The 17,628-nt window shown below is 46.0% G+C and overlaps 1 protein-coding gene across 1 annotated transcript; it reads left to right on the forward strand.

The window, feature by feature from the left end:
* The first annotated feature begins 14,663 nt into the window (after positions 1 to 14,663).
* LOC124695288 (NAC domain-containing protein 22-like) lies at positions 14,664 to 16,005 on the forward strand. The gene has a single exon (XM_047228147.1). It carries the CDS (start codon positions 14,744 to 14,746, stop codon positions 15,758 to 15,760), a length of 1,017 nt encoding a protein of 338 aa, XP_047084103.1. The 5' UTR covers positions 14,664 to 14,743; the 3' UTR covers positions 15,761 to 16,005.
* The last annotated feature ends 1,623 nt before the right edge of the window (positions 16,006 to 17,628 follow it).

A 17,628-nucleotide genomic window follows, 5' to 3' on the forward strand; every position in this document is an offset into this window, starting at 1 on the left:
AATATGTCATCTACATATAATATCATGAATGCTACGTAGCTCCCACTCACTTTCTTGTAAATACAGGCCTCTCCATGACACTGTATAAACCCGAAGTCTTTGATCACCTTATCAAAGCGTCGGTTCCAACTTCTTGATGCTTGCTTCAGCCCATAAATTGAACCCTGAAGTTTGCATACTTTGTCAGCATTTTTAGGATCGACAAAACCTTTGGGTTGTACCATATACAACTCTTCCTCAATGTCTCCATTAAGGAACGCCGTTTTGACATCCATCTCGCCAAATCTCATAATCGAAAAATGCAGCTATTGCTAACAAAATCCTCACAGATTTTAGCTTCGCTACAGGTGAGAAAGTCTCATCGTAGTCAACACCTTGAATTTGTCTGAAACCCTTTGCGACAAGTCGAGCTTTATAGACAAGTAATATTACCATCAGCATCTGTTTTTCTCTTGAAGATCCATTTATTCTCGACAGCCTTGCGGCTATCGAGTAAGTCTACCAAAGTCCATACTTTGTTATCATACATGGATCCCATTTCGGATTTCATGGCTTCTTGCCATTTGTTGGAATCTGGGCTCATCATCGCTTCTTCATACGTCGCAGGGTCTTCATCATTGTTGTCCACAATCATGACATTTAGACAAGGATCATACCAATCTGGAGTGGCACGTTCCCTTGTCGATCCGCGAGGTTCAGCAGCTATCTCATTTGAAGTTTCATGATCATTATCATTTGCTTCCTCTCGTTGCCGGTGCAGCGGCACAGGAACATCTTCCGCATCGCGCTACTCGATCAACGAGCAGAGATTCTTCAATCTCATCGAGTTCTACTTTTCTTCCAATCACTTCTTTAGTGAGAAATTCTTTCTCAAGAAAGGTTCCGTTCTTAGCAACAAAGATCTTGCCTTCGGATCTGTGATAGAAAGTGTACCCTATAGTTTCCTTAGGGTATCCTATGAAGACGCATTTCTCCGCTTTGGGTTCTAGCTTGTCCGGTTGTAACTTTTTTTACATAGGCTTCGCAACCCCAAACTTTTAGGAACGACAGCTTAGGTTTCTTATTAAACCATACGGTGTCGTTTCAACGGATTTTGATGGTGCTCTATTTAAAGTGAATGCGGCTGTCTCTAATGCATAACTCCAAAATGATAACGGCAAATCAGTAAGAGACATCATAGAACGAACCATATCTAAGAGAGTTCGATTACGACGTTTGGACACACCGTTTCGTTGTGGTGTTCCCGCGGTGTCAATTGTGAAAGTATTCCACATTTCTTTAAATGCATGCCAAACTCATAACTCAGATATTCACCTCCGCGATCGGATCGTAGAAATTTAATCTTCTTGTTACGTTGATTTTCTACTTCACTTTGGAATTCCTTAAACTTCTCAAAAGTTTCGGATTTATGTTTCATGAAATAGATATACCCATATCTACTCGGATCATCTCGTGAAGGTTAGAACATAACGATAACCACCGCGCGATGCTACACTCATTGGTCCGCATACATCGGTATGTATGATTTCCAATAAGTCAGTAGCTCGCTCCATAATACCGTAGAATGGAGTCTTAGTCATTTTTCCCATTAGACATGCTTCGCATCTATCAAGTGACTCAAAGTCAAGTGATTCAAGTAACCCATCGGTATGGAGTTTCTTCATGCGTTTCACTCCAATATGACCAAGACGACAATGCCACATATAAGTAGAATTATCATTCAATTTAATTCGCTTAGCATCAATGTTATGTATATGTGTATCACTACTATCGAGATCTAACGTAAATAAGCCATTCTTTTCGTGTGCTCGACCATAAAAGATATTATTCATAAAAATAGAACAACCATTATTCTCGGACTTGAATGAATAACCGTCTTGCATTAAACAAGATCCAGATATAATGTTCATGCTCAACGCGGGTACAAAATAACAATTATTGAGGCTTAAAACTAATCCCGAAGGTAGATGTAGAGGAAGTGTGCCGACAACGATCACATCGACTTTGGATCCATTTCCAACGCGCATGGTCACTTCATCTTTTAGTAGTCTTCGTTTATTCTTTAGTTCCTGTTTCGAGTTACAAATATGAGCAACCGAACCAAGTATCAAATACCCGTGTACTAGTACGAGAACCAGTAAGATAAACATCTATAACATGTATATCAGATATACCTTCTTTCTTCTTCTTGACAAGGCCGCTCTTCAGATCCGCCAAATACTTGGAGCAATTACGCTTCCAGTGTCCCTTCTCCTTGCAGTAATAGCACTCAACATCAGGCTTAGGGCCAGTCTTAGGTTTCACAGGAGGCGTGGCAGCTTTCTTGCCACTCTTCTTGTTCTTGCCTTTAGACTTGCCCTGTTTCTTGAAACTGGTGGTCTTGTTGACCATCAACACTTGCTGCTCTTTCTTAATTTCAATCTCAGCAGATTTCAGCATGGAGAAGAGTTCAGGTAACTCTTTGTTAATGTTCTGGCATATTGTAGTTCATCACAAAGTTCTTGTAACTAGGTGGCGATGATTGAAGGACACGATTAATCCCCGATCTATTAGGAATCACTATTCCCAAGTCATCGAGTTTCTTCGCATGCCCGGTCATGGCGAGCATGTGCTCCCTAACGGAGCTGCCTTCTTCCATCATGCAGCTGAAGAAGTGTTTCGATGCTTCATAGCATTCCACGGCCGCATGAGTCTCAAATATAGTCTTCAACTCATTGATTAACTCATGTGGATCGTGGTGCTCAAAAAGTTTTTGAAGATCGGCTTCCAGACTGCATAAGATGGCACACTGAACTTGAGAGTACCGAGTTTTCCGAGTTGCGTAAACAACTTTTACTTCATCGGTTTCAGTTTCTGCAGGAGGGTCACCTAGCGGTGCATCAAGCACATATTGCAGATTTCCGCCATTGAGGAAAATCCTCACATGACGGAACCGATCGGTGAAGTTGCTACCGTTGCTCTTAAGCTTTTCTTTCTCTAGGAACTGGTTAAAATTGATTGAGGACGCCATATCTACAACATATTTGCAATAGTTTAGACTAATGTTTTATGACAAATTGAGTTCAAATTTTAATTCAATATAATTAAAAACTAGGTGAACTCCCACTCAAAACAATATCCCTCGCATTGTCTTAGTGATCACACGAACCAAATCCACCACACCAAGTCCGATCATCACGAGACAAGATGTAACTTCAATGGCGAACACTCAAAGTGTTCATCATATCAATCATATGATTCATGCTCTACCTTTCGGTATCACGTGTTCCGAGACCATGTCTGTACATGCTAGGCTCGTCAAGGCCACCTTAGTATCCGCATGTGCAAACCTGGCTTGCACCCGTTGTATGCACTTGTTGATTCTATCACACCCGATCATCACGAGATGCTTCGAAACGACAAGTCTTGGCAACGGTGCTACTAAGGATGAACACTTTATTATCTTGAGATTTTAGTGAGAGGGATCATCTTATAATGCTACCGGCGATCTAAGCAAAATAAGATGCATAAAAGGATTAACATCACATGCAGTTCATATGTGATATGATATGGCCCTTTTGTCTTTGCGCCTTTGATCTTCATCTCCAAAGCACGGACATGATCTCCATCATCAACGGGCATGATCTCCATCATCGTCGGCGAAGCACCAAGGTCAATGGCGCCATCTTCATGATTGTCCTCCATGTAGCAACTATTACAACTACTTTGAAATACTACTCAACATGAAATTTAAAGACAACCATAAGGCTCCTGCCGGTTGCCACAATACAATAATGATCATCTCATACATAGTCATCATCACATTATGGCCATATCACATCACCAAACCCCGCAAAAACAAGTTAGACGTTCTCTAATTTGGTTTGCATATTTTACGTGGTTTAGGGTTTTCGAGTGAGATCCAATCTACCTACGAACATGAACCACAACGGTGATACTAGTGTTGTCAATATAAGAGTAAATTGAATCTTTACTATAGTAGGAGAGACAGACACCCGCAAAGCCTCTTATGCAATACAAGTTGCATGTCGAACGAGGAACAAGTCTCATGAACGCGGTCATGTAAAGTTAGTCCGAGCCGCTTCATCCCACTATGCCATAAAGATGCAAAGTACTCGATCAACTAAAGATAACAAGAGCATCAACGCCCACAAACCATTGTGTTCTACTCGTGCAACCATCTATGCATAGACACGGCTCTGATACCACTGTAGGATAACGTTGCATAGAAAACAAAAATTTTCCTACCGCGAACACGAAATCCAAGCCAAGATGCAATCTAGAAGACGGTAGCAACGAGGGGATTATCGAGTCTCACCCTTGAAGAGATTCCAAAGCCTACAAGATGAGGCTCTTGTTGCTGCGGTAGACGTTCACTTGCCGATTGCAAAAGCGCGTAGAAGATCTTGATCACGGCGCCACGAACGGGCAGCACCTCCGTACTCGGTCACACGTTCGGTTGTTGATGAAGACGACGTCCACCTCCCCGTTCCAGCGGGCAGCGGAATTAGTAGCTCCTCTTGAATCCGACAACGACGACGGCGTGGTGTCGGTGGTGGTGGAGAAGTCCGGCGGAGCTTCGCTAAGCGTGCGGGACGTGGTGGAGGAGAGAGGCCGCTAGGGTTTTGGGAGAGGGGGCGCCGGCCACTAAGGGGTGCGGCCACCTTGGTGGTTCTTGGGTGGTCGCCCCCCTCCTTGGCCCCTCATTATATAGGTGGAACCCCAAGTGTTGGTCTCCAAGTCTTCAAATAAGACCCGAACCAAAAACCTTCCATATGGTGGGGAAACCTACCCAAGCTAGGACTCCCACTAGAGGTGGGAGTTCCACCTCCCATATGGGGTGGCCGGCCCCCTAAGGGGAGTCCACTTGGGACTCCACCCCCACTAGGGTTGGCCGGCCATGGAGGTGGAGTCCCATGTGGACTCCACCTTCCTTAGTGGTTTCTTCCGGACTTTTCTAGAACCTTCTAGAACCTTCCATAGAACCTTCCGCATCATTTTAATTCACATAAAATGACATCCTATATATGAATCTTATTCTCTGGACCATTCCGGAACTCCTCGTGATGTCCGGGATCTTATCCGGGACTCCGAACAAATATTCGAACTCCATTCCATATCCAAGTTCTACCATTTCAACATCCAACTTTAAGTGTGTCACCCTACTGGTTCGCGAACTATGCGGACATGGTTTGAGTACTCACTCCGACCAATAACCAATAGCGGGATCTGGAGATCCATAATGGTTCCCACATATTCAACGATGACTTTAGTGATCGAATGAACCATTCATATACAATACCAATTCCCTTTGTCACGCGATATTTTACTTGTCCGAGGTTTGATCTTCGGTATCACTCTATACCTTGTTCAACCTCGTCTCCCGACAAGTACTCTTTACTCGTACCGTGGTATGTGGTCTCTTATGAACTTATTCATATGCTTGCAAGACTTTAGACGACATTCCACCGAGAGGGCCCAGAGTATATCTATCCGTCATCGGGATGGACAAATCCCACCGTTGATCCATATGCCTCAACTCATACTTTCCGGATACTTAATCCCACCTTTATAACCACCCATTTACGCAGTGGGCGTTTGGTGTAATCAAAGTACCTTTCCGGTATAAGTGATTTACATGATCTCATGGTCATAAGGACTAGGTAACTATGTATCGAAAGCTTATAGCAAATAACTTAATGACGAGATCTTATGCTACGCTTAAATGGGTGTGTCCATTACATCATTCATATAATGATATAACCTTGTTATTAATAACATCCAATGTTCATGATTATGAAACTAATCATCCATTAATCAACAAGCTAGTTTAAGAGGCATACTAGGGACTTCTTGTTGTCTACATATCACACATGTACTAATGTTTCTGTTAATACAATTATAGCATGGTATATAAACATTTATCATAAACATAAAGATATATATAATAACTACTTTTATTATTGCCTCTTGGGCATTTCTCCAACAGTATTTATGTTTGATAGTAGGTTCATGCCTCTAGTTTTCTGGAAAAGTGATGTTTAACTTCTAAGATTATAGATGTACTACTGCTACTAGGGAGAAAACAACAATGTTTTATTCGAGGGTAATTCTATTATTTACTTTACACACATTGCTTAATGCGATAGTCTGTTGCTTGTAACTTAATACTGAAAGGGGTTCGGACGATAACCTGAAGGTGGATTATTAGTCATAGACGCAATTGGATTACGGTTTATGTATTATGTTGTAATGCCCTTATCAAATTTCATAGTAATCATCTTGTCATGTATTGATCGATATTCTATCAATTGCTCAGCTGTAATTTGTTCACCCAACATGCTATTTTTTTATGGAGAGACACCTCTAGTAAACTGTGGATCCGGGTCCTATTTCCTTTACTGATAAATTGTACTGCAATCATATTCTGTTTACTTTCTGCAAACATCTCTTTTCACTCGATACGTCTAATCCTTTGTGTTCAGCAAACCAGTGAGATTGACAACCTCACTGTAAGTTGGGGGCAAAGTACTTTGGTTGTGTTATGTGCAGGTTCCACGTTGTTGCTAACGCTGGTAGTGCGCCCTGCCACTAGTCAGCCAAGAACACATTCAGAAGTCACGCCTTTCTCGTACTAGTCGATTAAACCTTGGTTTCTTACTGAGGAAAAACTTGCTGTTATGCTCATCACATCTTCCTCTTGGGATTCCCCAACAATGTGAAGTCGGCGTAACGATAAGCACCATTAGGCCGCTAGAGGCACCCCAAGGTGCAAACGGCCGCGTGGACAAAAACGGTCATTTTCGCGTTCGCGGGACGACGCAAACGCACGCACGCGGACAATTTGGGCGTCCGATTTGCGTCGCCCCGTTGAAGATGCCCTGAGACTAACAAGGAAGAAGGGATCTAAGAGCATCTTTAGTCGTGTCCCTTAAAACGTTCCCCAAACAACGGCCGATCGAAGATTTGGTGGAGGTTTTTTGTGTGCCTTGTTTTGAGTATGTCGCTGCCCAGCCGCATCCCACAAACTTGTTTTTACATTAATTTTTTTTTTTCATTTCCATTTCAATAGAGAGGAGGAACATTACACAAACTAATACATAATTGGGAACATGGTTTTACACAAACTAACTCATAGTTTGGAACATGGTTTACACAAACTAATACATAGTTAAACCATTGTAAAATGAGGAAACCTAACTAGTGTTGGCCTCGCAAATTTCATATGTTCGCTGCCAAGAAAGAATACTCTCAGGCACCCTCAGTCACACAAAATGGAAAGTCTAGCTAGTAATGATAGCCATGTTGGTCCTATGCAGGGAAATCATACAGAAAACCTCCGTGACCATTTTCGTTGTGAAGAAAAACCACTCGGCGTGTTCAATCATCGTCCTCTTCGTCGTCTCCGTGGTAGTGCCGACGGTAGGACGTGTCGTCGAACACGTTCACGCTCATCTCATCGTCGCCTTGGTAGGAGAATGTGAGCATGCAACAGGCTTGGAGGTCGTGGAAGCGCACAAATTTCTCCCAGCCGGTGTGGAGGTACATCTTGCTGCGCCCGTCGAAGAGCATGTCCACCGGCCACCGGCAGAAGCCGCAGCTAGCCTCCCGCGACTGCAACGCGGCCGGCTCGTTGCTGGTGACGAACTCGGCAAACTTGTCGGGAAGCCTCTGGATGCCGAGTGGATCGCCATTGAGGACGACGATAAACTCGAACTCCCACTCCCCCTCGGAAGACGACATCGCAGGCGATGACGATCGTGCAGGCCTTGCTGCTCCAGCACGGTCGCGTGACCTCGACCTCGACCTCGGCCTCTGCCAGCCATGGAATGGCCCTCGACTCTTGAGATGGTGGCGGCTAGGGTTGGGGGGAGAGGCGCTAGGGTTTGTGTGTGAGGGACGATGCGAGATCGCCCCTCTTTATAGGCCGAAGGAAGGAAAGGGAACAGTGTCGCTCATTAACGCCGACACTGAGAGCTAGGCGCGACGGACGTGTCGCTGTGCCTCTGCGAAAACTGCACCGTCACTGCGCACCAATAACTTCCATCGCGAGGTAGGTGACGGTTGGGCGTCGTTCGTGTGCCAATGATGCGTCGGGCCCGCCACTCCCCGCCTCGCTTCTCGCTCTGTCCGGCGTGCCCGGATGAAAGTTCTGAGATGGTAAACCTAGAGGAGGGGGGTGAATAGGTTTCTACAAATTTTAATTCTAGCTTTGTGAAATATAAAAGTGAGCCTAATACAAACTAGGTGAGGCAACCTAGATGATAATGAAAGTATCTCAAGCACAAAGGCTCTCACAGGATAAACAACACAAGTAAAGAGTTTAGTTAGGAATAACCGAAAGCACGTGGAGACGAAGATGTATTCCTGTGTTCCCTTCCTTTGCAAGAAGGTATGTCACGTTTGGAGAGGTGGGGATCCTACAGAGGATTTCCCAACGCCACGAAGGCTCACATTCTTCTTCGAGCCTATCCCACGAAGGAATAGCCCTTTTACTTGTGGTAGACTTTAGGAGCCTCCAAACCTTCACAATCTTGTCAGGAGCAAATCCACAGTTTGGATGCTTTCGGATAATTCTACCCACCTAGGGTTTCCAAGAAACCCTAGAGAGCAGGTATCTTGAAGAACACAAGGGGAACACGATTTGGCTCGGTGAGACTGTAGATCAAGACCTCCTCTAGCTATTTTCCGAAGGGATTTGAGTTTGGATGGAGGAGGAGGTAGATCTGAAGCTTTTGGTGCTTGCAACAATGGAGTTTGAGAGAGAGAGAGAGAGAGCTCAAGAACAAAGTTTAGTGTAGAGCCTAACTGTTCTGAGGTAGGTGAAGGGGTATTTATACTACAGCTCGGAATCCAGCCGTTGGAGTGAGTCCAGCTCAGCATTTGGTGAGGTGGCCGGTCTGCCGGGCGAGGTGTCGGGCCAGCCGGTCAGACACCTGGTCACGGCGTGCCATAGACCGAGCCAGCCCGCATCTACCAGACGAGGTGCCGGGCCGCCACCTGGCGAGCGTCTTAGTATACTGGATAGTGCTCGGTGGGCACCGGTGCCAGAGCCGGCATACGCCGGGCCAGCCGGTGCTACGCCCGGTGCCGCCGAGCAGGTGCCGCCTGAGCCTGGAGAAGTTCCTGGAAGTGCCCGGTTGGCTCTGGTGCCAGATCCTGTCGGCGCCGGGCCAGCCGGTGCCACGCCCGGTGTCGCCGGGCCAGGTGCCGGCTGAGCCTGGAGAAATTCTCCCTTCTTTTCTTCGAAGTGGGGGGTCTCCCTTCACCTTGCAGTTCCATTGATACACTAATATGCTTGATGAACTAAACCAGGGGATAATCTTGTAGGCAAGCATTAGTCCAATACTCTAGCTATGGTGTCATTGTTACCAAAATAATGGATAAGGGTAAAATACCCTTACACTGGAGCGTCCCCTTTGGAGCGGGGATGGGTTCGGAGCGCCGGACACCGTATTGGGCCGCCGGGCAGAAGGAGGCTTTGGGGCGCGCGACAAGGTATGAAATTATGTCTGACGCGCCCCAAAATCCTTTGGGGGATGCAACTAGAGATGCTCTAAGGCCATCTCCAACGGGGAGACCAAATCAGCACGCTGGGCCATCCATTTTCATCCGTTTGGGTGGGCGCGTGGACGCGTGGATAGAGGCTGGCGTCCTCACGACCGTTTGGGTCGCGCGGGGCCCACCCATTTTGTCAACACGGCCTAGATATGGTCTATTTCTTTTGGAAATTGGCCACAAAAAATTGTAAATAACATCTAAAAAACATAGAATAATATCAAATAAAATGTAGCACGAGCAGGAAACGAATGCGGCATAGTTTGAACAAGGAAACAGACATAAAAGTTACAAATTGATATTGTCAACTCCACCTTTTTGGCCCTTGACGATGAAATGAGCTTCAATTATTTCTCTTTGAGCTCCACTTCCCTAGCCCTCATCTTGGCATTGGCCTCATCAATGTTAAGCTTCATCTTTTGAACACCATAGTGGTTCTTCATGGCCTCTTCCTTCTCCCGGCGCTTCCTCTCTTCCCTCTTGTCCGTGGATACCTCTTTTTTGGCATAGACGTCCTTCAAGGTGCCGACCAAATGCATGACCGAAGCATCCTGCTTCATGTCAGCCTTGGTTGTCTTGTGGCCTCTTGGACATCTTGCCCAATGGCCAACCACACCTCGACGATCATTTTGTCCTCCAGCTTTGTGTAGTTGCTGGTACTTTTGCTAACCCGACGACCTCGAGCTTGTGCAGCTACGACTTGTGTGAGCTCGTCAACGAACAATGGCTCCTCGTCGATGTTCATGGTGTCGTCATTTCCAATGTTGTCCTCCTCTATGTCAATGGGAGTTGGCGGGGGAGCCTGCTCGGTCGACGGAGGTGCCATGGTGGTCGGCATCGTCGGCGCGTAAGACGGAGGGACCTGCACCGTGTCCGTTGTCTACAAAGATGGCAGCGCACACTCACCTGGCATTTCGTCGAACAGGGTGCGAGCACCGGCCTCGGGGACTTGGAGTGCGTCGCCGGCGCACAGTTGAGGTCAATAGACGAAGGCAATGAGTCCATTATGGACTCGCCCACCTCCGGTGACCCATCCCGTGGTGGGTACAAGAACCGCCCCGCTGGCCCCATCATTTCATATGCGCCAGGCGGGTACCCAAACGGGGCAGTCGGTGGGGCTATTGACCGGGGAGGAAGCGGCCGGGTCACGGAGGAGCCGGAGCTTCCCGCTGTGGCTGTGCCGGCGCGTGTCGCGGCGAGCTGCGCACGCGCATTGTGGCCGTTAAAGAGCATGGCGTGCTCTTGTATGGCTTTCACCTTCGCCTCCGTTTGGAGAAGTTGGGGCTGCTTGGCCGCCCTCTGTCGCTCCTCCGCGGTGGCGGCCTCCCTCTTTCGTTGATCGAGCGCCTTGCGCCGCTCGGCACGCTTCTTGTTCTCAACTTGCCTTTGCTTCGTGGTGAGCTCGGGCCTCGCCTTCTTCCTCGCCGTCGCGGGCTGCGTGACCACCGAAACGGCCGGGACATCCTCAGCGACAGGAGCGACAATGACGGTGAGCTCGCCCTCGTCTCCGATGGTGGCAGCGGCGTCCGGTTCGTCGGCCATCCTCTAGGTTTGGAACTAGAGTGGAGTGACTGTGGTTTGGGAGGCAGACACGTGGGCCAGGGGAGGACAAGGGAGGACGCGAAAGGCCAGCCCTCAGTGTCCACGACCACGCAAACCAGGCCCAAATTTAGGCCGGTTTTGAGTCGTTCCAGACGCCGCGGCCATCCGTTTCTGAGATGCGTTCGCGTGTTGGGTCACGTATGTATCCGGTTCAATCCATCCGATTGAAACGCGCGGGCGCATGATAGATCGCTCCATTGGAGATGACCTAATAACATAGGGATTCGAGCACGATAGGATTCATGGATACTCCTCTCTTCTATACAGACCCTAAATCGGTGTATTTGCTGCTCGAAAACGATCGATCGGGCCATGGGTAAACCACGCGGAAATGGCCAAAACATCGTTCAAATGTTCATGATTTTTCATGGTCTTAATTCAAATGCAAATAATGGATGCCTCAAAATTTAGATATCAATATATATATGGTGCACGTCTACCTCAAAAGAGAGAAAAGAGGGGCAAGAAGCATCATGGACTTGATACTGACACCTCTAAATTTGGAAATGGTCGCCCTCTGGATCCGACGAGCTTATACCAGGTCCAATATTCTCGTTGATGTGGACACGCAGTCGAGTCATGTGTTTCGAGATGATGAACAATGTGGAACTGCCTAATTAAACCATATTATGGTCGTAACTAAAAAGTTATGATCAGTGTTACATGACGTACGTGCTTACAAAGCCAAATAGTGTGCAGCTCATGAAATCAACATGTCTATTACATATTATTCCGCGAAGAAAAACGAAGATCAACAATCTCTTTTTAGATAAAGGGAACATATACCTAGATGATATAATTCTCTCAAAAAAGCTTATTAGATAGGTATAGATTACTAATCCGATATATTTCATAGTTGTTACAAGCAAGTTTATTTAAAAACTTGAACTATATGGTACTTGTCTGATTTGAACGGCGAAGTCATATGCGAACCTAACATTTCAAAAACATTTTCATTTTTTTTTTTGTGTTTGATTGAAAACCTAATCCATTTTGTAGAGTAACTTTGCATTTGGAGAAATGTGAAAAGAATAGACGTTGGAAATGATCAGGAGTTTATAAATTGCACAATTATCAACAACTACAAATATTTGTATCATGTATGAAAATTACATGCAAAAGATTTCTTATTTTTCCAATAGAAAAATATCACAACCTTGGAGGATTTTTGTAATTTCTTTAACATACAACATCCTCTCCATTTATGATTTTTTCATATATACTTTTTTTGGTGTTTTGTTATTTCTCATATGATCAAGAGGTAGTTATATATAAGTGGACGTGTGAGTACAAAGGGATTGAGAAGATTGATGATCATCTACATTATTTACGAAAAATCAACCGATCTATTGATAATCATCAACAATAGTAGAAAGAACTCTAAAAGTAAAAAAATCATAAATAGATTTTTGGACTACCTAATCAAGACTACGAGCACTAGAGCGAGTCGAAGGTGCCGCCACCCTCACCCCTCTCTCACCGGAGTCGGACAAACCTTGTCGTAGTATATCTCTAGCTGTAGTAGACATGTGTGAAATCGTCGTGCTGATGCTTCAAAGGACCAACCCATCAGAGCAACAATCATCGTAAAAGATGAGAACTATAAATCGCGTATCAGAGCAACAACCATCGCCAAAGATGAGACCTATAAATCAGAAGAGCCAGACTTGCAACCACACCAACTAACACGAACACCGATCTGAATCAGGAGATTTGGCAGAATGACAACTCCACATGTCTTCTGTCGCCTTACTTTAGGACGTAGGTGCCTCACCATCCTTAAAAAGACACTAAAATACCTAAAAGACCTAAAAGCTTCCGTCGGGGACCCCGGCGCCCCCTCTCTTGCATATATAATAAAAAGGAGAAACCTTGGGTTCGTCCCCTCTCTTGCATATATAATAAAATGGAGAAACCTTGGGTTCGCTGTCGTGGTATCGTCACGGCATATGCCATAGGGTGGCTAATCGAAGGTGGTTCCTAGATGGTCTCACGGCGGTATCCGGATGCGGGTATGAGCACGAGCGACACGGCGACGTACCCAGGTTCGAGGCCCTCCAATGGAGGTAACACCTCTACTCCTGCTATGAGTGTATATGGTAATCACACAGTACAATGGTGCTCCTTGAGCTGTATCGGCTGCTCGGGGAGGCTAAGGTAGACGAAGGTCTCTCTCCTCGAGTAGCGCTAAGACTAGAATGAAGTGAGAACGATCGATCGTCCCCCGCACGAGGGGGGTAGCCCAGCTTATATAGGCGCTGGCACTTTACATAGAAGTCCCTATAGTCTAGAAGCCGACTGGCCGGCTTCCGCTTCTGCTCCTTCTCGAGGCGTTGACGTCATGGAGCCGTTGAGGCGTCATGGCCTGTCCCATCCGCCTGCCGGAGTCAACGGTATGGTGAGGAGGTGTTTCTATCGCCATCATGCCCTGTAGCCGGTACAGACCGACGTACGCCATGATGGCCTGTCTGCCGCGTGGCACTATTTCTCCACAGTGACCCGCGCTTTACGGGAGGTGAGGTCGGCGTGGACCTTTGAACCCGGACCACCTACCCAGTTCCTTCTCATGCAAGGCTCGCCAGCCTCGAGTCGGTCTAGAGTATAAACCCCAGTCGAATATGGCTTGTAGAAGCCGGCCCAGCCACAGCGTTGGAGGCCGTTGCCAGGCCGACTAGGACTTAGAGCCAGCCGGCTCCCGAGGAAGCCGGCCACGGCTCCAGCCGGCTGCTCCTCAGCCGGCCTTTGCCGCCAGCCGGCCAACCTCAAGCCGGCTGCTCCGCGTCCATTGCCCTACCCGGGGTCTTTCCCCCGACATTCGCCCCCTCTCTTGCATATATAATAAAAAGGAGAAACCTTGGGTTCTTACGTATGATGACAGCACGGTGATTCATTTATATGATAGCATTGCCGTTATTGAAAATACATCAGCAATTTGTTGTACACAGCCGTTTCAAACGAAGACGAGACTTGTTGAACAGCACATCAGCGGATGCAAGATAAACGTGCAAAAATCACAGTTAGTACTTAGTACTCAAATACATGGACGAAATGGACGATTGACTACAGGAATGACCGCGCTCTTGCAATGTTTCGAGAAGCAATCCTACTTCCAAATAAAAATCGTGCTATAGAGCCGTCAGTTATTCTTAGTTGGACAGCAGCACAAGATAAATATATCCACCGACTCTGAATGTCTAAACACAGAAATAGATAAATATCGTTTCATCTGGATGACTAAAATGAGTCAATTTGTGTGAATTCACAAGTCTCCAAACGCACATTCGAAATTAAAGTTCAGTCGCCGAAACAGCATTAATTTAAATAACAAGTAAAGCCGGCACAAATGCATCCGTACTACTGAGCGGTAGCACTCGTCGCTTTCAGTTGGACTGTGCCAAGAAATTGCGACCACTTTTCTACAGGAAACCGCGTACCACCTTCAGGCTCTATACTAAGCTTCTCCATATCCACCACCCAGGCACCGACTCGATCATCCTGCCAGTGCAACAGCAAGATAAGCAGAGCAGTGACGATCACCTAGACTAGAAGTAGATCGAGCAGAGCAGCAACCAGTGATCTAGCGATGGCAGTGACACCGGCGTCGACCATGGAGGCCGAGCAGCCCCTCCCCGGCTTCCGGTTCCACCCCACGGAGGAGGAGCTCCTCGGCTTCTACCTCTCCCGCGTCGCCCTCGGCAAGAAGCTCCACTTCGACATCATCGGCACGCTCAACATCTACCGCCACGACCCCTGGGACCTCCCAAGGATGGCCAAGATCGGGGAGAGGGAGTGGTACTTCTTCGTGCCGCGTGACCGGAAGGCCGGCAGCGGCGGCCGGCCGAACCGGACGACGCAGCGCGGGTTCTGGAAGGCGACGGGGTCCGACAGGGCCATCCGGAGCGCCGCCGACCCCAAGCGGGTCATCGGGCTCAAGAAGACGCTCGTCTTCTACCAAGGCCGCGCGCCAAGAGGCACCAAGACGGACTGGGTGATGAACGAGTACCGTCTCCCCGACCACGCCGCCGGCGCCGCGCCTCCCAGGGAGGACACGGTGCTGTGCAAGATATACCGGAAGGCCACGCCGCTCAAGGAGCTCGAGCAGAGAGCCTCCGCGATGGAGGAGATGATGATGCAGAGGCCCGGCTGGAACGGAGGATACGGCGGCGAAGCCAGAGCGTGGCCGGCACCGGTCACCATCTCCGCCGGCGACGACTATCTGTCGTCGTCCGACGACGTCCAGGACAACTTCCTGTTCCACTCTTCCTCCTCGTCGTCGGCGGCGCCATCTGGCAACATCAAGAATGACGACGCGCCCAGGGAAGCCAAGAAGGAAGCGGACGTCGCCGCAGTCACCGTGGCGTCGGCGTCCGCTTTGTCTCTACAGCAATCCGCGAACGTTCCCTCCAACTTCCAGCTCCCGGCGGCGAACCCTCCATGCAGTATCCAGATCCCGGCGGCGAACCCGACCTGCAGCCTCGAGCTACCGGCGGCGAACCAAGGAGTGTTCGACTGGCTGCAAGACCCGTTCCTGACGCAGCTGCGGAGCCCGTGGCAGGACCAGCATTGCCTGTCCCCTTACGCCCATCTTCTCTACTATTGAGGGAATGGCTACCAAGGGAACTACTGACGAGCTCACGATCCATCTTCAGATGCAAGTTGTGCAAGCTCGGAGCATAACAGGGTTACCTCTGAATTCAGTTGTACATAGGAGTACTCCTAGTACCTACCTAGATGTCCGTCGTTTCTTTTATGCATTTTAGTAAAAGGTGGCGATGACCTAATGATGTTTAACATGACAATGCAACCAAGGTCGCAATGAATTAATTTTGTGTTAGGTTATCTGGTAATGGCCAAACTTCATAAACCAATATGATTGGTTTCTATTTCCTTTTGAGAAGCACAAGCTCCCCAAAACTCGTCTTATCTTATCTGATACTAGGACAAAATGACTCGCATTAAATTGTTTTTTTGGATTGTATTTCATCCGCCTATATATATTGGAGAACATACATATTAACTACAAATGCATATAACTTAGTACCTTTTTTTTTTTGTTTTTCTGTTTTTGTTTTTGTTTTTTTTGTTTTTAACTTAGTACCTAATTGAAGTATTAATCACCTGTAGACGTAATTGCAACTTTTAGAGTACAGATTATGTTCGAAGCACTAGGACAACAAAACGAAATTGCTAATCAAATTTCATTCTTCTATAATAAATTAATTCTCCTCGGGCAACCCGAGGACTCATACATAAAGGTTGTTTCGATTTAAAATAAGTTTGTTAAAATTTATGAAAACTTTGCTTAGACTTAAGAAAAGGCTGCCTAATAAAAGTTTGGTCTCACTTATTTTACTTTTTATTTATATTCTTAGTTTTTATCATGTTCCCATTTCCTTTTTTCCTTTTTAGTTTCTTAAATTTGTATCTAATATTTATTTGCACTTTTGCGTTCATTTTTTTATTTTTAAAATTTTTCTTACCAATTTTTTCCTAGCTTTCTTTTTGTATGTTTGATGGTTGAATATTTTAAGTTCTCATATATTTATATTGCTAAGGTCAAAGCATATTTAGAATAGTAAGTCCTTTATGTTTGTGTGGTGAAACATTTTAAAACACCATGACGATTATGCACGGATAGTTTCCGTGTAAGTATGAAAATCATTCCAAACCCTCGATACAAATAAAATAAAAACATTTATATTGTGCTATAAAGTATTAACAATATAAAAGTTTAATGTATTTTTTGGTGAAATGTTTTTATCTATTTTATTTTATTGTGTACCTTTTAAAATGAATACACATATAGTGAAATAATCCCTACAAACGTGAAGAAAGGTCAAGAAACAAAATAAACATCTCTCATGTGCTATGAGGAGTTATGAACATAAAAGTTAATCTTGCGTATTACCAAAAATGATTCAAAAATGTGTTCTTCTATATTGAAAATGGAATTGCATCTGTTCAACAGGGTCGTTCAACATTAAAAGTTCATGAGAAATTTAAATTGCTAGTGAAAGGATCTACATGTTGCCTAAAGGGGTGAATAGGCAGTTTAAGACAATTGCAATTTTGGCTTAAATAAATAGGAAAATAGAATAAGCGTTAATTTATCAAGCACAAAATATAAATAAGCTAGGCTCAACTATGTGCACCAATAACGAATGCTAAATAAGATAAACAACAAGGTGATGGAAATACATATAACTTCAAGCATTATGGCCATCAAAAATATAAATGCATAGGTAAATAGGCTCCGGTATAGAAATAACCGATGCACTCGGAGACGACGATGTATTCTGAAGTTCAATTCTGAATGGAAGCTAATCTCCGCTGGATAGGTGTCGAGTTTATCAAGCATGGACCGACCACTTCGTTCATGACACACTGAAAAGCATTACAGAGTCCAAAAGGCCTGACTCTGAATTGATACTATCTTTGATGAGTCTTAAAGGTTGTCTTATGTTCATC

The sequence above is a fragment of the Lolium rigidum genome, chromosome 3 (genome assembly GCF_022539505.1).
Source record: "Lolium rigidum isolate FL_2022 chromosome 3, APGP_CSIRO_Lrig_0.1, whole genome shotgun sequence".
NCBI classification, from domain to species: Eukaryota; Viridiplantae; Streptophyta; class Magnoliopsida; order Poales; family Poaceae; genus Lolium; species Lolium rigidum.